The sequence below is a fragment of the Aristolochia californica genome, unplaced genomic scaffold (genome assembly GCF_029961685.1).
Source record: "Aristolochia californica isolate CCGP_79_NKW_82.1479 unplaced genomic scaffold, dmAriCali1.0.hap1 SCAF_4, whole genome shotgun sequence".
NCBI classification, from domain to species: Eukaryota; Viridiplantae; Streptophyta; class Magnoliopsida; order Piperales; family Aristolochiaceae; genus Aristolochia; species Aristolochia californica.
In genome coordinates this window covers 47224770-47248910 of record NW_027182103.1, presented here as the reverse complement: position 1 = coordinate 47248910, position 24141 = coordinate 47224770, and the positions used below count along the sequence as shown (strand labels likewise).

General features: G+C 40.2%; 1 protein-coding gene across 1 annotated transcript in view; it reads right to left on the bottom strand.

Moving 5' to 3' along the window:
• The window catches only part of LOC137964033 (mannosyl-oligosaccharide glucosidase GCS1), a 55151-nt gene that overhangs the window by 10022 nt on the left and 20988 nt on the right, over positions 1-24141 (bottom strand). Inside the window, exons 9-17 of the mRNA XM_068811296.1 lie at positions 22967-23074; positions 10819-10940; positions 9666-9773; positions 9508-9581; positions 8631-8756; positions 3600-3667; positions 1202-1351; positions 1079-1129; positions 538-594 (exon numbers count right to left, since the gene is read on the bottom strand). Of these exons, the coding sequence (XP_068667397.1) occupies positions 538-594; positions 1079-1129; positions 1202-1351; positions 3600-3667; positions 8631-8756; positions 9508-9581; positions 9666-9773; positions 10819-10940; positions 22967-23074 (864 nt within the window). The remainder of the gene's footprint in view (positions 1-537; positions 595-1078; positions 1130-1201; positions 1352-3599; positions 3668-8630; positions 8757-9507; positions 9582-9665; positions 9774-10818; positions 10941-22966; positions 23075-24141) is intronic.

Here is a 24141-nt window from a genome sequence, read left to right as displayed (position 1 = left end):
TAGTTGTTTTGTTTCCCTTGCTTAATAAAATTATCACTTCTCCAAAAACAAAAAAAGGTTTCAAGGTCTTTTTCATGTTGTGGGTAACTCTAGCAGTATAATCAGTTGGTACTAAGGAAAAAAGATCCGTCATTGGATCTTTTTTTATGAAATTTGAGGTCATGCTAAGAATATAGTTAGTGAGTGGAGTTATGTTCATATGTCAGCAAATAGTATTGCTCACTCTCTTTCTAAGGAGAGGGTCTTCCCTCTAATCTCTCATTGTAAGAGATCCCCCTCCTTGGTGTATTTCCTTTGCCTTCGAGAATTGTGCCCATTCCAAAAAAATAGCCTTTACTTATAGTTCATTTTAGGATAAAGAAATGCAACTAGCTTTACCACTAGTGGAGGAAGACGCTTTGAGGTTACCTGTTTTTGCCTTGTGAATAAGCATTCACCTTCTTCAGTTTACTCCATATATTTTTAATGTTTTCAAACCATCCAACAACCTGAACTAATGGATGAAAGCTCAAAGAATTTAAGGATGTCAAAAAATACCTTTTCAGTGTGGTTTCCAAAATCATAATAGGTTCCAGAGATACTGTCTAGATGCATCTGTCAAGGCAGTTCAGATATTCAATAACAGATACATAATAAAAAATAGGCAAGTTCCAAACTTGTAGTTGTGTGCTCAAAATTGTTTCCTCAAACTATTCCGTCTTATGAAATGGTAATGATGCATATTAATCAACCAGAAACAGAATTAGTGAATATCTACTTAAATAAGGAAATGGCATACTTTGATATCTGATATGTGTAGCTTGCTTCAAGCATACCAATAAAGAAAATGATTTACTATTCTGACAAAATAAAGAGAATATAAGAGCTTTCCCATTGTATCATGATATTTATTTTTGTGGCTGATTAATAAAGTAATAATAGTAAAGAGAATATGACACCACAGACAAAGAAGAGAAAAAAGGCTGTCCAAAGGTGCTCCAAAGGGCCAAGCATGTCCAACAATACAAACTTGTCACTATTTCAATTATTAATAAAAAGAAATCTACTGGCAGAGGAATACATGGAATATTAAGATTACCTGATTTAGAAAGTTAAAATTTGAAAGTCCTTGGGCAATTGAATAGTATCCCTGCAATTTGTTGGATTTTAACATAAGATAGGACCATAAACATATATAGAAAGACATTACCATTGTTGATACCTTTTGCCAGTCATTTGTCTTCCCCAGAAGCTCCAGAATAGAATACATGCAATCTGCTGCAAGAAGCATCCAGCATCTTAGATCCAAGTGGCGTTCATCTTCACTTGGATGTGAAGCACGTGGATAATCGTCCAGCCCAGAAGACAATGTCTGGAAAAAAAAAAACAGATCAGAATATTAGTCCCATAGTTTGTCTTTACATTGCAGATGGAGAAGAAAAACACTACAACTATTTTAGGATAGGTCTCTTCTTTATCCTCCCTTAAAATTCAATTTGAAAATTTTTTTCTTTTAACAATTTGAAAATTTTGTTAACCAAGAGTGTAATTTTTGGAAACAAAGTGCATATTATAAATGACTAAAAGGGGGTGATGGCAACACAAAGTTCTTCGTATCATTACTTTCTCTCATAGGGTAGCCTCCCTCCCCATAAATGAAGAATTGTCCCTGGATAGATCAGCAATACTAATGAGTTTGTTAAGATTTTCACAGAGTTCTTCACTGATCAGAATATTCACGGTCCCTCCCACCAATTTGGTTTGCCATGGCCTCTCTAGCAGCCTTGGAAGCAGTGTTATAAAATCCAGACTAGACCAGCCGAATGAACCAGGTTCAACCGGACTAGGTCCCTTGTCCGGGTTATGAGTCACAAAAGGCCTAGAAATGAGTCGAAACCCGATTGACTCGGTTGGGTTAGTCAGTTCAAATTGGTTAACCAGCTAAGCCGACCTAGTCAGCTGGGTCACTTGAACAGGAGATGTAGAAGACGGGAGATAGGAGGCAAACACAAGAGGGTTTTGGCCCTTTCCCTCTGTTTGGAACAACTAAGAAGAAGCCCCTGCAATTGGATGATAGGGATTGTGATGTGTCCTCCCTTGAAGATGCAAAAGCGGGAGAGGAGAAGACCAACCTCTCCATCCTCTTCTCTCTATAAAGACAAAGAGAATAGACAGAGAGAGAGAGAGAGAGCGAGGAGGAAAGGACCACTAATTGTGGAGGGAGTGGGGAATCCCTGTCCCATCACAGAAACACCTCTCCCCTCCATTGTGTGGAAGTTATGCTCAACAAAGGGAGGGCCAAGGCCCTTTCCACTGCACGAGGAGGGGCAGGGCTCTTCCCCCATCCTCTAGATTAACTATTATCGACTGATATAGAAGAAGAAAGCTTCAATTGTTTTTTGTAAAAATGACATCATACTGGGTCGACCAGCAATCAAACTTTGTTGAACTGGATTTCGTCATCTTGTTGGGTCAGTTTTTATAAGTTTGCTTGGTAGCTCCCTTCTTGATTGAAAAAATCGAGAGAAACTCATTCTCCTTTTGCCCATTGACAAAGGCCTAAGGCAGGATTGGATCAATACCAAATTCTTCAAGGTAAGCTAGCACTTACGGGTGGCATCAAACCGAGCAGAGCTCGAACCAACCTATGTTTGAACTTGGCTTGATCTAAATATTTCGAACTCGAACTCGAGCCCAATAATTTTGTTAAGTTGGGTCCAAGGCCTATCCCAAAATGACTAGCCACCTTAATAAACCTATTTCCCAACTAATAAACTCATGATCTTTGTACTCACTAATCCATGTGGGACTATTCCTTAACACTTCCCCTCACGTGTAGACCCTCTTTTTGTGGCTCTACAGGTGGATAATTTAGGAGTAGGGAGTTTAGGTGTAGGCCCTCTATTGTAGCTCTACAAGTGGATAGTTTAGGTGTAAGCCGTTTCTTTGTGGCTCTACAAGTAGATAGTTTTTAGGTGCAGCCCCACATATGAGTACCTGCTCTGATACCATGTTAAGTTAGGTCCAAGGCCCATCCCAAAATGACTAGCCACCTTAGGAAACTTTTTTTTCCAACTAATAAACTCAAGATCTTTGTACTCACTAATCCATGTGGGACTATTCCTTAACAAATTTTAACCGAGTTCTAGCTCTAACCTACATTTTGTTAAATTGGGTCACCTGATTCACTTGTTGCAGCTCTTCTAGTGTGGCATGTCCAGTATTTGTTGTCAACACACCCCCTCATGCGTAGGCCCTCTTTTGTGGCTCTTCAAATAAATATAATGTAGAAATGACTAACATGAGAGCAAAAAATGTTAAAACATCAAATGACAAACTCTGATAATCCATATTTATGCATTAAGAAAACATCCCAAAAGTCATATGAGCTTGAAGATTTAAGTTTGTACATGAGCAACTAAAAGTATGTTTGTATGTCTACATACAGAAAAACTCCAGTTTTCCAAACAAGACTTTTTAACCATTAGACTATCTATCCTTTTTATAGACAAGGACACCGTAGTGGTTGAAAAACAACTTCCAGTACTATAAAATCTATCTATCAACCATAAAATAGACAGGATATATCATTGAACAGTATGCAATAGCAGTTTAAAAACCTTTGGATTTAGCTCACGGGTGGTCTTGTTGTCTCTCCCATGCCAATAATAACTTCCATTTTCCTTACCTAAGAAAAAGCATGAGAAATTTGTCAAGATCAAAGTAATGACTTTAATCACAGCATTTTGCAATTTCAGAGAAAGAGAATAAGTAGTCCCAAACTGCTGAGCTTTATAAAAAATATTATAGCACATTCAAGAACTCAAGACACAATCTCCTGCTACTGAAAGCAGTTCTTAGAATTCTTGGCCATTCACATAAAATAATGTTTTTCCTCACTTTAGTTGCCAATGTATTTTTCCATACATTAGTTGCTCTTTTTTGAAAAGTGAAAAGTGGGAAACCCCAACCAGTTACAGCATAAAAGCAAAAAGTGAGGAAGAGAGCCAAAAGCAGGACAACAGAAAGATCATCCACATCAGATCCCTCTCCAGCTAAACTATAGATGGAAATATGATTATGCAGACCAGAAGGTATAAACATAAACCAGGAAAAAGATAATACAAAATGTAATTCAAAATAGAAACAAAGCAACATAATCTATTTTTAAAAAGAGGAACAATTTTTTTTTAAAAGAGGCTCTCCACTGAAATTCCTTGAACAAAGATATTATTTACGAGATTTTCATATACCATTAGCAGGTACGACTTTCTGACTCTATGTGGTGTCCATGTAGTGCTCTGGTCCCATACTAATTCATTCTTTTGTTTTCTCTTTTTATTAGAATTCAAACCTTTTTGCTTTTAGGGCATGTAAAGGTACAGGGAAAGAAGTTTCACTTTCTCCAGACAATTGAACAAAAAATGACTTAGTCAAGGATTCAAAAATTCATGAATTCACAGGCTTCAATCAGGCAACACAACTGTTGATGCACTTGTAAAGAAGGCACTTGTTGCTGGGCATAGCTCGCCTCCTTGATTATTTTCCAGTCCCTTAGTGTATTGACTGATCTAGCCTTTTGCTTTTGTTTTTTTTTTTTTTGATAAAGATGACTAGCCTTTTGCTTTTGTTGCTATGGTTTTTTATCATAAGCAAAAAATTTGGTATTCAAAAAAAACAAAGAAGTTAACCAAGACAGAAATTGGGAGAGGAATTTACCTATAGAATTCACTTTCTATCGTTTAGTCACAAACTAGAGAAAGTCAAACCGAAAATGGTTTCTTTAAGAAAGTATAAGCAAAAAGAGATAACAAAAGATCATCCCCAACTTCTAACATTTGAATAAGGTAAAGTTAGTTAGACTAAAGGTCACATTCTTTAGGTTTGGAAAAATCCTCTCGATATCATTAGGGAAGATGGTTCCTAACATCTTCCAATCATTTTGGATGAACCAAGACCCAACTTAAGATGGTATCAGAACAAGGCATTTGTTCCATTAGCCATAGTTTTTGTTTAGTTATGTTGAAGAGCAGGTATGGAAGAGTCTCACATGACTCTCACAACAAGAAGTCTTAAAGGGCCAAAATTCTCATGGAAGGAGGTCTCATAGAAAAGTCTCAGTTTAAAGGTGTTTTAGTTATGTTAATTTTTTATTTATGTTCAGTTGTTCAATTGTTCTAGGACTTATCTTTTAGTATTTAACTTTGGGTATAAGTAAGACAAGGGTAGTTTAAGTGTAATTGGATTCTACTTATCTCCTCTATTATAAATAGAGGTTCATGTACTCAAATTACAATAAGTTAGTGAAGTATTTCTCTTTTCCAGAAATTCAACATGGTATCAAAGCGGGTTCTGTGAGTTGACTCAGTCAACCCACAGAAATAATGTGATCCTATTATGGTCAATCATCTCAAGTAGTTTAGGTTCGTATTCTATCTATTTTCTTTTTGCCATGTCCCAGTATTCGTTGTTTTCTTGGCGTTCGCAACTCTATACTGAGATTTTCATATTACAAATTATATATTGACAGAAAGATCTTCAAGTCTACTTTCCAACACAAAAAAGAAATTGGCAATCGGAGTCTTTTACAAAGAAAAATCGATATTTAAAGCAGCAAAGATCAGACTGCAAGAGAGGTTCGAGCAGCATAAGAAAGTTTCAACTTCCGAGTCATTTTATGCCATCAAGAACAAAACTTTATGTGGAGATTTCTATGTCAAAAGAAAGATCAGTAACTTTATTTTCTAACTTATCAAACCAATTCTCAATCTGATTTTTCTAGAGGGAGATATCAATTTTGCAAGGTTCAATGGTTACGTTGGACAAAGAAGAAAGAGTACTCAGTTCGGCCAGATTACAGAGCCCGAAATCTATCAAATTCTTTCTCTCAAAAGAAGTATAATTTCTAAAGAAAAGTTATACTTGGATGAAAGTATAGTCTAGTTTCAGAAAGAGAAAATTACATGACAATCTGATCTATATTTAAGGAGATATTCGCATTGGGGTCAACAAAGGTCAAGCTACAAAACGGAGAGAATCTATAGGTCATAAAAGATTCAAGAACAAATCTTTTTATGTCAAATTAGATATCAAATTAAAGCTCTTTCAGTCTAATTTCTTGAACAACAAACCATTTGTGATTCTGAACTATATTTTGGGAGATATTGATATTAGAAGTACAAAAGGTTAGTTCTGCTGAAAATCTCCCTTTTTTTTTATTTTCTCTCACATTATCTCTCCAGGCATTGATGTTAATTGAGTTTCTTTTTCTCCTAAGATTCGAGTTTTTTAGCCAAATTTGTCTTCTAATTAGAGAGTTTTGGTTCGACTTAATCACTCAATGATGTGCTCAGTTAAGATTTGCAATATCTTGCATGTATGTTGTTTTGTAGCTTTGTGTTTTGTTACTTGGTTGTATATCTTCCGCATAGTTAACTCCAAAATATTGCGGTCACCCCAAAAAAATTATATTTAGTCAAATTTGTTCAGTTATTTCATCATTACTGTTACAATCTCCTTCTTATTAAGGTGGTGGTTATTTTCTCTTCCTTTAATCCCCCATTAACCTTTTACTTGGCTGCCTTTCTCCTACCATCTTTTTTTTACTCTCGTTTATCCCCTTTTTGGCCAACCCTTTGGTGCATTGCTTTGGTTGGTCCTTTTTATATATATATATGGGTGTTTTTAAAGTCCAATGATATTTTTTTATCGGTATCCTTTGGGTCTTTATCGCTATCTTTTGAGTGATAGGCATTACCCTCTTTAGTGATTATTATCACTATTTTTGTTCGAAATCCTTTGAGGTTGGTTTTAACTTATGTTTTATCACCCATTTTTTTACTTTTTGAGAATTTGTGTCCGGCTTCGTACTTAACCTTGGGACGCCTTGATGGAGAAGATCATTACTACAACTATTTTATTAGTTTCAACCTGGGATCATTGCCATTACCTCCCAACTTGAGGGGGAGAATAGAAGGAGAAGTATGGGGATGAGATTGGAAGTTAAGTGCTACAGTGGTTGCGCTTCCTTAAAAATTTCACGTTTGAGAAGAAATATAATCTACAATGAAGAATTCCACATGTTGTGGTAATTTTTATGTGACCAAAATATTCAAGAAAAGGAGAGCACAAAAAATGAAGTTTTTGCATCAATGAAGAAATTTTTTTCAGCAAAAGAAAATTGAAAACCAAGAATCTTTTTCATTGTCAGAAGTTATAAACTCCAGCTTGAGGGGGAGTGCTGAAGAGTAGGTATGGAAGAGTCTCACATGACTCACACAACAAAAAGTCTTAAAGAGCCAAAATTCTCATGGAAGGAGGTCTCACAGAAGAGCCTCAATTTAAAGGTGTTTGAGTTATGCTAATCTTCTATTTATGTTCATTTGTTCAATTGTTCTAGGACTTATCTTTTAGGGTTTAACTTTTGGTGTAACTGGGACAAGGGTAATTTAATTGTAATTGGATTCTACTTATTTCTTCTATTATAAATAGAGGATCATGTACTCAAATTAATGAAGTATTTCTCTTTTCCAAAAATTCAAGAAGTTGGTGCCTTGTTTATGTTGTCCGATTTTTGGCCAATCATTTGTTTGTTTAAGCTTGCACACGACGGAGAGTATTAGTGGGAACAATTTCATATTGTTTATGTCTGCAAAAAACTTGTAGCATTAGTTGGAAAAAGGTCTTCAAACTTCGGCTAGTCATTTTGGATGGACTTGGACCCAACTTTAACAATTAAATGGCCCAATAGTTTTCATTCAACTTTCTATGTGCTAGCACTCACATAAAAAAACAATGTCTAGAAAAGTATATCAACTTGGCACAAGCTTTTACTTTTTCTTTCCCTATGTGATCAACTTTCTCTATAAACTAACCCTACTTTTGGATAGTAATTGCAACAAACCATTTTGTAGAAAGTAAGAAGAAAGAAGGTTGAAGAGAGCATGCGAGGCAAAGAAATTGGAGAAGAGTAAATTGAGAAAGAAACTGAGATAGGGGAGCTGCACGTCTCCCAACTTCTATTTATAGCTTAGGGTTGAGTGGGTTGAGTACAATTTATAACATGGCCTCTACTTTAAGTGAAAAACCCTAATTCTCTATATCTCCCATTCTACTTGTCCCTTTTACATGGAATTTGGACATAGTTTGACATGTAGAACAAGATTACATAAAAAAATATAAATAACGATATAGATAAAATGACCAAAATGCCCCTTGTCCTTGTTTTTCAACACATTTTTTAAAAGCAATACATATTTTATTTTTAAAATTAGTTACGGCACAAAGGAGATGTAATTTCCACTTCTTTTACCAATAAAAGTAGCTGCTACTGAATTTTATCAATTAAGTGTTTAAAGCAGAAAGAATGATCTAATGTTCTTTGAAAAGAAGCAAGATCTAATTTTTTTTTCAGAAAACAAGCAAGAACTAATGAAAATAGTAGAAAAGGAATCAGAAGATTATGTTCAACTCAGCAGGCTACTATAGCTCATACATCATCTCACATGCAGGAATAGCTTCTCTTCACAGTTTAAAAACTGTATGGTTAATAAAAGTCCAGCAGTTTCTAGAAAGTTTTTGAAAAACAAACTACAGCATGCATTAGCACGCATCATTTTCATGAAAAACACCAGAATGTAATTAAAACTAACCAGCTTGTGAGGTATTGAACCATTTAAACCATGTATCAAGGCGAACAACTGCTCGATCCAAAAAGGAGATGATCTTGTCCTTCTCAGTGGCAGTGAACATGCCTCTTTTTGTACCATTCACTATCTCTGCAAGGGGAAAGCTTTGTTGAGCATAGCAGTGATTCAGTTCATAGGAAAATAATTGGAATTTCACCCATGAAGCCCATCTACATGCACACAGCCAAATTTACATTGTGAAGTTCAATTTTCGGAAATGAAAAAGGAGAAACATTAGCAGGCTACTCACTTTTATGTTTGAGGACCCACATCCAATTTTTGTAATTAGAAGCATTTCGTCAACAAATAATATGAATGAAAACATTCCCCTCATGTTCCTCATTTATCCCTCATATTCCTCGTTTGTATCGTCTTGTACTCAGGCTCTTTCCCCATTGGTTGATTTTGTTATTGTTATGTCCCTCATATTCCTTTAGCCGTATGCTCCTTTTTCTACGTCATGACTTTGTGGTCTCGTGCACCTCTCTCTTAACAATAAAATGTCACTTTCTCATCATTCGCAATGAAATACATATGGAACCATTCCCAAATTTTCATTCTAATATGCTTTTTTTAACATGAAAAGAAATTTCCTGGTTTAGCTAACTATGCATTCAATAAGAAACATACAGAGACAAATTTAGCTTCATTTTCTTTATCACTCGAAAGACCTTGATGAAATTAAACATTATTCATTCAGAGGAAAAGTTTAACTATCATTCCTGCAGTACATAATTATTTTGTGCACAGAGAATAAGTCCTTTATAAACAGAGAACCAATAAAAGACAAATCGCAATATATGAAGATAACAAAATATTGCATGTAGGCATTAAACCTTACTGTGCAAAACAAGGAATAATGTGGGGGGGTTTGCATTTGTTGGATGCTGAAGAACAAACTCTGGAGGGACTTTACTGGCCAGCATAAACAAACATTTGTAAAAAAGGTAACTCCGTGAAGAGAAATATATTCTGAAATCAAGGTAAAAAAGATCGAACCTTAAAGCTTCAGCACCTAAAATTTGCTCCCTTGGGATCCATCCCTCAATGTTCATTAGATCTAACCAGTGGCCGATTATATCCAAGCAAATATCAATATCCCAACGCCTTCTCAAGTGTCACCAAATTATGCAAAAAAGTAAAAGGTGCCTTTTAATGCTCTCATGAGCAATGGTACTATATGATGTGCACCATTACCTTCCCATGGGTGTTAAAGAGAGTGTAACAATACAATAAACAACACTGTTTAAAATTCAGACTAAGAATACTCAGAAAAAAAAAATGATGAAATCGTCTATTCTTAATTTGTCCAAGCAATCTCCTAAGGAGATTAATTCAATGTTTGCCTTGAAAACTCAAGAAACTGTTCGTGTCAAGTTCTAGCCTGCCAAGGCAAATAATCCAGATTGCTGGAAGCTAGTGGCATGTCTTTCAAGGAGTAAACAACTGGTGGTTGCTGAATGAAAGCGCCTAAAGAGGGGACTATTAAGCTTAATTTTGATGACTCTTCTTTTAGTAACCTTGGGCCCTCTGGGTTTGGGGCAATTTTCAGGAATTCCAATGGGGAGGTGATAACTTCTTTTGCTAGCCCACTAGGTATCTCTAATTCAAACTCTACTTAGATTCAAGCCTTGCAGCATGGTTTGAGCACATTTCTTTTGATCGTTTTCATGAGAGGCTGCATGCTGGAGGCGATTCTAACTGCGCCATTTGTTCATACTTGGGTACGGGTGTTATTGGTTCAGTTTTAATGAAATTCAGGGCTTGTCTTCTGAAGTAGTCCATTTTTTATCTCATGTTCCTTGCTCAGCTAATGGGATGGCTTACCCATTAGCTAAAGAGAGGATTTCCCTCCAATCTGTCACTGTAAGGAATCCCCCCTGCTTGATGTATTTTGCTGCCTTCGGGTTTTGTTAATGAAACATGTCTTTCACAACAAACAAACAAAAGGTAAATAATCCAGATTGATCACAGAATTGTTAAACATACAGTCAAATAATATCAATGATATGTTTTTACCAACAACAAAAAAGGAAAAATACAATGACATGTTCATTCTTTTTTCTTTATTTTATACTGATATCAATAAGACCATATAACAGAAAATTGTGGACTTTCTATGGTGAAAATTCGGCAGTAACAGAGAACTAACCAAATGAGAAGCTGATGAAAACCTTCATCCCACAGAAACCCTCTAGGGAAAAAGGATCTGCTTGGGACTGCTGTGTAAAGCTCAGCGGGCCAATAAGCAAGAAACCTGCTCTGAGACTCAAACTGCAAGACACATTTATGAAGCATGAGTCTGAACATATGCACAGTAAACTACCAATGTTCATAGTTATATTTCTCAAAGAGAACAGACGTCATAAAATGATGAAATAATTACAAACTACACATTGAAGCATAAAAGACATTCAGCTAAACAACTATCTTAAGCCAAAAAAATCAAGAGATACTGAATACCAAGAAAGTAGTAAATGAAACATTTATATATATTTAGAAATATATGGGGCCCCATTACAAAGTAGTTATGACAACTCTATCAACAGGAAATCTTAACTAATTTGCAGGAGTTAAGACCCATTGTTGTCTTCTATGAGAACCACTAATCAACTAACAACAAAAAGATGACCAATGGCCAGATTGGGATTCTAGTATGAAGTTTTGGGTTGAAGTCACACCAGGGATTGGGGTGAACTGTGTGAGTAATGTTTTTTGAGAAAAGTGCAATCCATTACGACCCGAAGGCAAAGAGGTACATCAAGGAGGGGACCCCTTTACACTGAAGGATTGGGGGGCAAACCCCTCTTTAGCAAGAGAATCAGCAATACTATTTGCTGATCTAGGGACATAAATCCAATTACAAATAATGTCAGTAGAAAAATCTTGACTATCATAAAAAAAAATATGCCAATGCGCCAAAGAGGATCCGTAGAGCCATTACATCAACTAAGAACAGACTTCGAGTCACCTTCACACATTTTTTATTTTTTATTTTTTTGAAAAGGATGTATATATTGATAGAGAAAATTACAAAGGGGATAGGAGCAAATCCCTAACAACAAGAGATTGAAGGTTTGTTCCCGTCCTGGCAAGCACATCTACTGCCGAATTAGAAGATCTCGGAATGTGAGACCAAATAAAAGAAAATTGAGAAGCAATTTCAAGAATCTCCCTAAAAGAGTCCCAATGGCGCCACGGGGGGAGAGGAAGCATACTCGCACCAACCAATTACTACCTTTAAGTCTCCTTCAATATGCAGAGGGCCACTACAATTGTCTCTAAAAACGCAAACCGCACCAACCAATTACTACCTTTGAGTTTCCTTCAATATGCAGAGGGTCACTACAATTGTCTCTAAAAAAGCAAACCCCATTAAGGAGGCCTTGGAGCTCAGCCGACGTTGAGTCAACAATGCCTAACGGGCTAGCATACGAGAAGTGCTGGTTTCCAGAGGGGTTGAGATAACTCCCCCAAAGCTCGCAATCCCAGGATTACCAAGAGAGGAACCGTCAAAATTTAACTTTAGGAAACCGTGCCCTGGGGGGATCCATTCATGCATAACTGGGGCCCTAGATGCAAACCTTTTTTTGTCATTGTGCTCTAGTTGTCGCGGATAGAGGAACCCACATAAGAGGAGAAAGGCCTCTTGGTAAGAAGCCACACTGAGATTTGACCCAAAACAAGCTCGGCTACTCTTTCCGCAGAATCACATTTAGCCTCAAATCGCCTACGGTTGCACTCATTCCAAAGCCTCCACGGGTTTAAGCCAGTGCAAGCAAAGACCATAAGCTTTCCAAGCCCAGGAAAGAGGGTACCAACGAGCTACTTACTGAAAGATATCATATCTACCGACATACAGAATTGAAGCCCCGTCTTACTAAGGATTGAAGTCCACACTTTCCATGAGGAGGAGCATTGAAGCAAGGAGTGATTGGTTGTCTCAACCTTTGAGTTGTAGAAGGGCAGAGAGGATCAATAGCAAGGTGGCCTCTTCTTTTGAGCACATCTGCCATGAGTATTTTTCCTTGTAAGGCGCTCCCATATGAAATTCTTTGTCTTTGGCGGAGCACAAAGACGCCACGCAAAGAAAATCTTATGATCACTTTGATTTTAGATGCCAACCATTGGTAAGTTTGTAAGCGGAGGATACTGTGAAGATTCCACTTTTGTCTGGCCACCAAATCAACTTGTCAACTTCTAAAGGCCTTAGTCTTAAAGAATGAAGAGATTCCATCAACCTGCAAACAACCAATGCCTCGGTATCAGAAAGACCCCGCTTGGGGTGCAAGTTCAATCCATCCCCATCAGACTACGTTCAGGAATCTTTTTCTCTTATCTTTACGAAAGGGAGATATCAGATGCAGAAGCTTTTGAGGCAAGCTACCATGGAACTGATTTTTGAAGATCCAAAGCCCATGACGTCGGTAGTTATGAAATCCGAAGTGTCAAAGATACAGCATAGAAGGTGGGTATGCTACCATTTTACTTTCTAAAAACTCCCCCAAACCCCAAGGGACCAAGGTTTCCAAGCGAAGAGCCATCGAAATTAAGTTTAATAACATCATTTGCTGGCAGCTGCCATTCAACCATTGCCAATGTCACTTGTGTTGGGTGAGATTTGCAATCCGAACCCAATTGTTTCTAATGCTTCCTCCCACAACGTCCACAAAAATATCAAAGGAAGAAAGCCAAGAAACAATGTCAGCCATGATCCTTCCAGTCACAACTAACCTTGTAGAGGAATGCTGCTTGAAATACCATTGATTCTGCTCCCCAAATGCCCTGGAAATGAACGCCAACGTTGACGAGTATAGTTGAACCCAAGAGAAGGAAAGGACTGCTAGAACAAAGAGACCCAAAATCATTGAAGGATCTAAGAGTTCAAAGAGAAAGGTCAAAGAGACTGAAGAAATGACTCCAAATGCTACCTAAAACATCATTGATTTTGATCCCCCAAATGCCAAGAAATGAACCCTACGGTTGACGAGCATAGTTGAACCCAAGAGAGGGAAAGGACTGCTAGAACAAAGAGACAAAAAGTCGTTAAAGAATCCAGGAGTGCAAAGAGAAAGGTCAAAGTGGCTGAAGAAATGACTCCAAATGTGCCATGAATATTTGCAATGTAGAAGCAGGTGATCGATGGTCTCTTTAGCTTGATCACACAACAAGCATGAGTTGCTTGGCAGAATAGATCCACACTTGATGCGACTGCCTATAGTCAAAAAAATCCATGAAGAACAATCCACAAAAAAAATCTGACCTTTGGAGGACTAGAGAGAGACCAAGCAGTGGCAGCAATATGAGTACCTGGCTACGGCCTTGCAATCAACAACTCGTAACAGGAAACTACAAAGAAGATGTCATCCGCAAAGGGGCACCAAGCGATTTTGTTTGGCTGATCGGGCTTGAAGTACATTGTTATGGTCCTGGGGTTAAGTACATATGTCTTCCGCTCCTAACAGGCCAGTCTTTTGGGTAGTATTGGCTAGGTGTTTAACATTTGGTATCAGAGCAGGCGCTACGACCAACTTCGAGTCCCCACGTGCGCAGGTGGACCGCACGCCCCTGGCAGGGCGCCGTACGGGAGTATAGGCTCCTGTTGCTGTGTTAAGGCCGCCGTGGTCGTCGGCTAGGGAGGGCGGGGTGTACTGTTATGGTCCTGGGGTTAAGTACCTATGCCTTCCGCTCCTAACAGGACAGTCTTTTGGGTAGTATTGGCTAGGTGCTTAACATACATATGGTCCAGATCATTAGCAAAGTTACAAATGTCAAGAGTTTCAGCATCGTTGAATTCTCGCCCAAAATAAAGTGTGTGATTAATTAATTTTCAAGAATATAAATATATATATATTTGAAAATGATGTATATATTAACAGAGGGAGAACAATACAGAAATCAGGGGAGCAAAACCCTAACAACAAGAGATTGGAGGTTTGTTCCCTGCTTGGCAAACACATTAGCTACCGAATTTGTGGATCTCGGAATGTGAGACCAAATACAAGAAAATTGAGAGGTAATATCAAGAATCTCCAGAAAAGTCAATACATAGCATAAATCTAGATAAACTTCTCTAAACGCCAACCACAAGTGCAAAACTTTTAAAAGAGAAAAAAAAAAAAAAAAAGGATACAAAGATTAATATAGAGAAAGAGGAGGGTAGGGGTGGGGTTCGGTTATATTCAGCACAAGATGTTGGGAATCAACACCCTTTTTTGATAGCTTATCAGCAACACATTTGCCATTCACATTATAAAATACAATTCTAGTAAATTCAGAAATATCAACAATTTGTGAGAATTGCGCATGAATCTCCAAGGAACACCATCTGAGTTTTTGCACCAGCCATTAACGAGGATGTGATCACCTTCAACAAACAAATGCTCTGAGGTGAAATGTTGCTTAAAAATTCTGAAACCTGAAATCATCGATTCAATCTCCACTTCATTCGAATCAGACACCCCAAGAGGTCCAAATAAGGTGATAAGAATTTCACCACCACATCCCGGGGGAGTTGGATTGCCCATAGAGCTCCTACCAAAGTTTAGCCTAATAGAGTCCAACGACAAAGGGGTCCAAGGGGCAATCTCCACATGGCAGAGAATAGAGAGGCCAGTGAAGGAAAGCCAATCTCTTCCCAAGATAGGACCCAAAAGTTCACAAAAATCTTCTATCAAACACAGGCAAGAAATAGAGGCATGCATGATGTTGTGGACTCGATAGCAGGACGGGTCACCCAGAGGCGACGAGGTGAGTTGACTCAGACATAAGATGCATGGGGAATTAGGGGCCAGAAAAGGGACTTGGGCGTAATTGTAATTTAAATTAATTTCAGTCACGCATATGGAAGCCTTAGGGCAACATTGTAATAATTGGAATTTTCGGACTTAACTTAAGGTCCGTGGAACGAATGAAAGGGGAAGAGAATTAATCGGGATCTGAGTTCTCCCTTTCGAACCAGGGTCGGCGTTCCCCTGGAACCCCCGGTGACGGCTCCCGGCGACGAGCCCTAATCTCTCTCTGGCATCCTCTAGCTGCGTTTTTCTCCCATAACCCCTTTTCGACTTTCCGTAAACCCTTCCCAACCTTCCTCTCCTCAAATCGACACCATAGGTCGTCCCGGGAGGTCTCGGTGGCCAGATTCGACTCAGAAACAGCAAGGTGATCCCTCCCTCCGTCGTGTAACTCGAACTAGGGCCCAGGAACACAACAGCTTGGTATCAGAGCAGGCCGAAATTGGGTATCTACCGTCAGAGGCATGATTCAAGCGAGCCAGAACGAAACCGAGGGACGTCTGGCAATTTTGATGGACAGCAGAGGGTCTCAGGTAAATGCTCAAATCCAACAGATTTCTGAAAAACTCGATGAGTTATTGGGGGTAAGAAACCCTACTCCTCGTGAAGAAAGGAGGAGCCCTGTGGCAAGGCAGGGAGACCACTGTATGGGTCGAAGTAATCACACAGAAAATGGTGTGAGCTCGAGGTTTGGGGGTGGGACCATCCATAGGTACACTAAGTTGGATTTTCTTATGTTCAAGGGATCCAAGGACCCCTTAATTTGGTTATACAGATGCGAGAAATTTTTCTCCCATCAAAGAACGGCGGAAACTGAGAAGGTTCGAATAGCCACATTCCACATGCTCGATGAAGCCCAGCTATGGGGCCATCAACTCGAAATGGAAAATCCGAACATCGACTGGGAGGAATTTAAGGAATCATGCACGATTCGATTTGGTCTGCCTGCTCAGAGTAATCCATTAGGGGACCTAATCCTGCTGCGTCAGACGGGCACAGTAGAGCAGTATCAGAAGGCATTTCAGGAAAAATTGGCCAGAGCCAGTAAGATAGTCCGGGTGGACCAACAGGTGGGGTTATTTACTGCTGGTTTATCAGAATCACTGCGGTTGGAGGTTGAGCTCCTTGCTCCCTCTGATTTAGCCCGAGCAATGAACTTAGCCCGCACTCTAGAGGCAAAACAGAAAATCCAGAATCGTAAACCTTGGTCAAACAACAGGTCAGCCCCTAGCAGCACATGGCGATCCAGCACCACTACAGGCTCTTCTTCAGTGCCTAAGGCTGCTCAGCCTACGCCGGGATTTATTAAAACATTGTCCAGAGCAGAAATGGAAGACCGCAGATCACGGGGGTTGTGTTATAACTGTGATGAGAAGTATACCTTTGGGCATCAATGCTAGAAACTATTCTGGTTGGAAGGGGACGATAATGAGGAAGAGCCCGTTTCCACAGAGCAGGTAGAGGACGAACCGGAACCTGAAATTTCACTGCACGCAATAACAGGCCAATCTACTAAAACTATGCAGTTGTGCGTCATCATCAATGATCAGCCTCTCCTCAGTTTGGTTGATTCCGGGAGCACCCACAACTTCATTAGCAGTAGTGCAGCCCAGCAATTACAATTGCACGTGCAGCCTCGCCCTGTGGCCTCCGTGTCAGTGGCCAATGGGGAGAAACTTCCGAGTTATGGAATCAGCAAGGCCGTCTTATTCTCTGTGGAAGGTACTCAGTTTGAAGCAGAATTTTTAATTATTCCATTAGTTGGCTTTGATATGGTTCTTGGCATTAAGTGGTTGCAAACCTTGGGACCAATCTGGTGGGACTTCGCCGCATTAACCATGATGTTTGAGTGGGCAAACAAACAATTACAGTTACAGGGGAGCAAGGCAGATTTTCACCCGCAATTGCATCTACTCCAGAAACAACCCCCCTGGACAGCGTCATTGGAAGATTTACTGGAGCACTATTCTGATGTTTTCCAGGAACCTACGGGACTTCCTCCACTGCGAAGATGTGACCACAGGATTTGTTTGAAGGCAGGCTCTGAGGTGGTAGTAGTGAGGCCCTATCGCTACCCTCATTCACAGAAAGATGAAATTAAGCGACAATGTAAGCTTATGCTAGAACAAGGAATCATCAGGAGGAGTACGTCTCCTTTTTCATCCCCAGTCCTCCTTGTCAAGAAACATGATCAGACTTGGAGATTTTGCGTGGATTACAGAGAACTCAATTCCAAGACGGTCAAGGACAAATTCCCTATTCCGGTGGTTGATGAATTGTTAGATGAATTATTTGGGGCCCAATTTTTCACAAAGTTAGATTTGCGCTCGGGGTATCATCAAGTCCGTATGTTTCGTCCAGATATTCAGAAAACAGTCTTCCGTACTCATCACAGGCACTTCGAGTTTCTTGTCATGCCATTCGGCCTATCTAACGCCCCATCCACATTCCAGGCATTGATGAACGAGGTATTTACGGATTATCTCCGAAAATTTGTTCTTGTATTTTTTTATGACATTCTCATATTCAACAAGTCCTGGCCAGACCATTTGCAACACCTCCAAAAGGTTTTTCAACTTATTCGAGCGCACCGCCTTTAAATGAAGAGAACAAAGTGTACCTTATTACAGCAGTCGGGGTTACAGTGGACCCAGACAAAATTGCAGCTGTTACCCAGTGGCCAGTACTGAGCACCATTTCAGCTTTGCGGGGTTTTTTGGGCTTAGCGGGCTATTACCGCAAATTCATTCAGGACTATGCAACCCTCGCCGCACCGTTGACCAATCTGCTGCGTAGAAACTCCTTCCAGTGGAATGATGAGGCCACCACCGCCTTTCAGAATCTGAAAACAGCACTGGCGACTGCCCCGGTATTATGGCTACCCGATTTTGGGGAAATGTTTATAGTGGAATGTGATGCCTCAGGTGATGGCATAGGAGCGGTTCTGCTACAAGCCAACCACCCTATCGCCTATTTCAGCAGACAGCTTCCGCTACACCAACATAAACTGGCCGCCTATGAAAGAGAATTGATTGGTCTAGCCAAGGCGGTGCGCCACTGGAGCCCTTATTTATGGGGGAGATATTTTACCATCCGCACTGACATTATAGTTTGAAATATCTGTTGGATCAGCGTATTTCTACATCCCCGCAGCAGTTATGGATCAGTAAGTTACTGGGGTTCGACTTCACTGTGGAACATCGAGCGGACCGGTTGAATACAGTTGTTGATGCTCTCGCCCGTAGAGCTGATTCTTCCGCCCAATTGCATGCCATTAGTCAGCCCACTCCTACGTTGCTGGAAACTATCAAGACCGAGCATAGTTCGGTTTCCGAGTTGCAAACATTAAGCCAGAAAATCACAGCAGGCCACATGCCCTCTGCATGGCGTTCGTGACAGTGTTATTACTTACCGGCACCACATTTACTTGAGCCCAGACTCTCCTTTCATTGTTGTCGTGCTCTCAGCTTATCATAACAGTTAACATGAGGGTATCCAGAAGACTCTCTTCCGCCTCAGGAAGGATTTCTATTGGGATAGTATGAAGTCATCTGTTACTGCATATGTCACTGCGTGCACAGTCTGCCAGCGCAACAAGGCCGAGCATTTGAGCCCCGTCGAGGTCCTCCTACCCCTCCAGCTTCCCACTCAGGTTTGGTCCGATATCTCCATGGATTTTATTGAAGGTCTTCCGAAGTCATATGGCAAGTCTGTTCTTCTGGTGGTAGTGGACAGGTTCTCTAAGTATGGGCACTTCCTTCCATTGGAACACCCCTATACCGCAGTTTCCGTAGCAAAAACATTTTTTACTCACATCGTGCGGCTCCATGGCATTCCCGAGTCCATTGTCAGTGACAGGGACGTCATTTTCACTAGCCAATTTTGGCGTGATTTATTCCACCTATGCGGCACCAAGTTGAATTTTTCCTCAGCCTATCACCCGCAGTCCGATGGCCAGACAGAGGTTCTCAACCGCACCATTGAAATGTACCTCCGATGCTTAGTAGGCGATCGTCCACATCAGTGGGTGGACTGCATTCCTTGGGCAGAATATGCTTACAATACCTCATTCCACACGGCTTTACAGGAGACTCCGTTCCGGGTTGTATACGGCAGGGACCCCCCTCAGCTCCTTTCATATGCTCCAGAGTCCACCAGAGTGGACGCAATTGACGCTACTCTGATAGAGAGGGATCAGTTGCTCGTAGTTATTCACCTTCGTCTGTGGCAGGCCCAGGTCAAAATGGAGTATTATGATCAAGTCCACCGAGATGTTCAGTACCCCGTTGGTGACTTGGTTTGGTTGCGACTTCAGCATTACAGACAGTCATCCATGGCAGGCGGCAGGCACAAGTTATCGCCCAAATATTTTGGGCCATTCGCCATCTCTCAGCGGGTGGGTGAGGTAGCCTACAAACTCAACCTCCCCCCAGAAGCGCGGATCCATGATGTTTTCCATGTGTCCTTTCTCAAGCCCGTCAAGGGCAGTGATCATCCACGCACTCCATCTCTACCACCCATGGAAGAAGGTCAGTTATCCCTCATGCCACACCACATTTTAAATGCTCGTCAGAATGCCCACCGCAGGGAGGTGTTAGTTCAGTGGACCCACTCCGACGCCAGCAACGCTACGTGGGAGGACGTTGATGTTTTCCAACAGGCTTACCCCACGTTCGAGATTGCGGACAACCTCGTTTTTTAAGGAGGGGAGTGATGTTGTGGAGTCGATAGCAGGACGGGTCACCCAGAGGCGACGAGGTGAGTTGACTCAGACATAAGATGCAGGGGAATTAGGGGCCAGAAAAGGGACTTGGGCGTAATTGTAATTTAAATTAATTTCAGTCACGCATATGGAAGCCGAGGGCAACATTGTAATAATTGGAATTTTCGGACTTAACTTAAGGTCCGTGGAACGAATGAAAGGGGAAGAGAATTAATCGGGATCTGAGTTCTCCCTTTTGAACCAGGGTCGGCGTTCCCCTGGAACCCCCGGTGACGGCTCCCGGCGACGAGCCCTAATCTCTCTCCGGCATCCTCTGGCTGCGTTTTTCTCCCATAATCCCTTTTCGACCTTCCGTAAACCCTTCCCGACCTTCCTTTCCCTCAAATCGACACCATAGGTCGTCCCGGGAGGTCTCGGTGGCCAGATTCAACTCAGAAACAGCAAGGTGATTCCTCCCTCCGTCATGAAACTCGAGCTAGGGCCCGGGAACACAACACATGAGTTCCTAATGAGCACGATAAAAGAAAAGCTTTTCCCAGTGAAGACAAAATGATCTCTCTCTTTCCAAAAATCTAAGGGGTTACAGTATAGCACACCACCCACATGGTATGCCCCAACTGAGGAAGAGGAGGGGAGATGATTTGAGACATGATGACGTACAAGGATGCTAACAACCAGAAGCAGCAATTAAAGAGGGATAAGATGATATTCCACAAGGCTTTTGCGAGATGGCAGTGCATCAGGAGATGATTTTTGGACTCGAAGTTGCAGAGCTTGGTTGTTGAGATGGTGCTTGGCATGCCTTTTGTAGCTGAGTCAAAACTGTGAATCTTGCCATAAAGCACCTTAAGAAAAGAAGAGGATGCCAACCTTGGGTGTATCTCAAAAATACTAAGTAAATAGTTACAGCAAAAGGCCATAAAGAACCTACCTTTTAAATCGTGTATCCAGAGAAGGGAATCCCTCCTATTATCCTTGCAATTAAAGCCAGTAAGCATTGAGCATCAGTTAAGTACCTCCTCTAATCTAGTGGCCAACAGATGACGGTGCTAGATCTGTTCCAAGCTTTGCAAATAAGAGGTCATAAAGACAACTGGAAAAGAGGACATAAGAGGGGTGACTCCAATCAGGAGATCCTTCCAGAACTTTGGTCACTCCCCCCTACCAATCAGGAATCTAATTCCCCTTACAAAGCCATCCTTGAACTTCCAAATGACTTTCCAAAGGGGAGGCTAAGTACAGATTATATTCAAGAGGACAGCAGCATTTGTTTCGAATTTGACAGTTAGCCATGAGGATGGATCTCCATAGACCAGACCTAACAGCACCAAATTTCCTCAACATCTTTGTTAGAAATTCAGGGGTTATGGTATCTTTAATTCTCTTTTGATGATGAAGAATTTGAGGGGAAATTCTTGGGTATGACAGGTAACCCTAGAGTTGGAGAAAGGATTTAGTTTCTTAGTTGAGTAAGAGGGTTAAATTCCTAGTTAGAAGATGTCATGTGTGCTACTTAGATAATTTTCTAATCAAACTACGTAATGACTCTATAAATAAAGAGCAATGGAAGTGTACGGTTCTCTTTCCACGCCCTTCTCAGGCTCACAGATCCCAAACCAGCATAAGTCAGCCCTCTCTTTCTCTCGCCGTTGCCAACTACAGTGGCTCAAAAGCTTAAGAATCCCCTCCCTCGAGTCCTGCAGGGAAGGTTCCTAACAGGAGAGCAAATCCCTTTGTCCAATCCCTCTAGAGCACTTTCAAAGAGACCACCTGAAGCACCATTGATAAGAGGGAAGGAGGCCGATACAACTTGTGAAACAGACTCATTTCTCCAGCCAAAGTAAAAAGGCTTTTGATCGTGTATCTGGAAGTTCCTTGACTACATTTTGCACCATTGATAAGAGGGAAAGAGGCCAAGGTGATACAACTTGTGAAACAAACTCATTTCTCCAGCCAAAGCAAATGAATTCAAAAATGTAGTCAAGGAACTTCTAGATACACAATCAAAAGCCTTTTTAGATCAAGCTTAATTACATTGACCAAACACCCCAGCATTTTTGCTTGTTCCATCAACTAGCTCACAAAGTCAAAGCAGATAAAAAACAATGATACAGAGAGAGAGTCATTCTATTTACTGAAGCATCTTTAAAGTCACTATGACTATGCGTAAAAATTCATTTTATCTTGTAAAAACCAACATTGTGTCCTACTTTTCTATCAGCATATTGTTAAGTTGTGGAGCCTAATTAACGCCTTACACTGAGTTGGTCACGAATCGATATATTAACTATTATTTAATTAAGGGCAGTTTGGGAATTTTACTCTTGTATCGCGGTTGCCCTAATTTTCTCTTTATAATTGAGAACCGCCGCTATTAGGGTTAATCATCTTAATCCGAGAAGCATCTCGAGTTGCAATCCGAGAGGTTAGAGAGACATCTACAAGTGTGTGATTTGTCTTATAAAGTACTTCCATCTTCATAGTGGATTACCGCAACGGCAAAAGACAGGACGTAGTCTCACCTTAAGGCGAACCTGTATAAATCTTGTTGTGCTTTTTTGTGCTTGTTTTTTCCCTTCTTCCGCATTTACTATTATTGCGCTCGTTAGTTTGGAATTAGGGAGTCTAATTACTAACACATATAGGACCTAGCATCAGTTTCTGATAAAAGATCTAGAGACCTCGTTTTTATTACTTCATTTTTATCTTTCTTATTTCCCTTCTTCTTTAGAGAAAAAAAAAAGCATACCAAAAGAGAGAAAGTTAAGTCATAAAGAACTTACATTAGAATCTTTCGGCAATGCAACTTTTGACTGACCATAGAAGTATCCTATGCCACCAAGCAAATTTCCAATGGCAGCCTTACCCACTGTTATTGCATCAGCATCCACCTGGACAAATGACACATTTTTCTTTTCTTTTTGAGAAAGGGCACATCATAGTAAAAGCCCGAAGGCACAGCTACACAACAGAGGGTCCCTAACAATGAGAGTTGGAGGGTAACCCCATCTTTGGCAAGACAGTAAGGAAGATAATTTGCTAGTCCCAGATCATGAAACCAATCAAATACACTATTAGCAATATCAAGAATTTCATGAAAAAGATGCCACAATCTCTAGGGGGAGGCTTCTTCTTGCTGCAACAATTGATGGTCACTAGCAAACATATGAACATATGATACATTTAAAACACTACTTTTTACCACAAATAAAACTTCACATAAGATTTTTCGAAATGGAAAAAAATATATATAAATACACAAAAGATGTTGATTAAGTGAACAGTGAAACAGAAAAAGAAAATGGAGAAGGGGGAGTTAAGTGTACCATTACTCAAGTAAAATAAGATACAATATACAACCCCCTTGCCCCCTTACATATTACTCAAGTATCATAAGAATCAAATACATAAATACCTCTCTCATTTACAACTGTTACGTGTACCATTCTGAATACATAAAGGCATACAAAACTTCACAGCCTACAGCAATTTACTTAGGCATGTGAAACAAACAATGACCACGATACACTTATTACTACAATGACAAAAACACCCCTGAACCTATTAAGTACATTATTTTAACAAATTACATCATAATCATATAATGGCAGACACCAAATTTAATCAGCCCGTTCAACTAGGACCACCTACATTTGATGTAATCCAAAATTCGGCACCCAATTTGGTATGAATCAGCCCAAATTGCATGAGAATCAAATTAAATGGGTATGTACATTGATACCCTACATACGTACCGCTTTTTACCCCTTATTAAGACAAACTAAAGACACAATTAGTTTTAGCAGTTGTTTTTTAAATAGTGACATGATGGATCAGAGTGGAGGGAAAAGACCCAACATATTTAGAAAAAGGCCTGACACTAAAAGTTTGCTTTTGTATAAAGCAGATGAAGTCACCTTACATTTTTGTAGAGCCCAAGCCATTACAACTACAATGC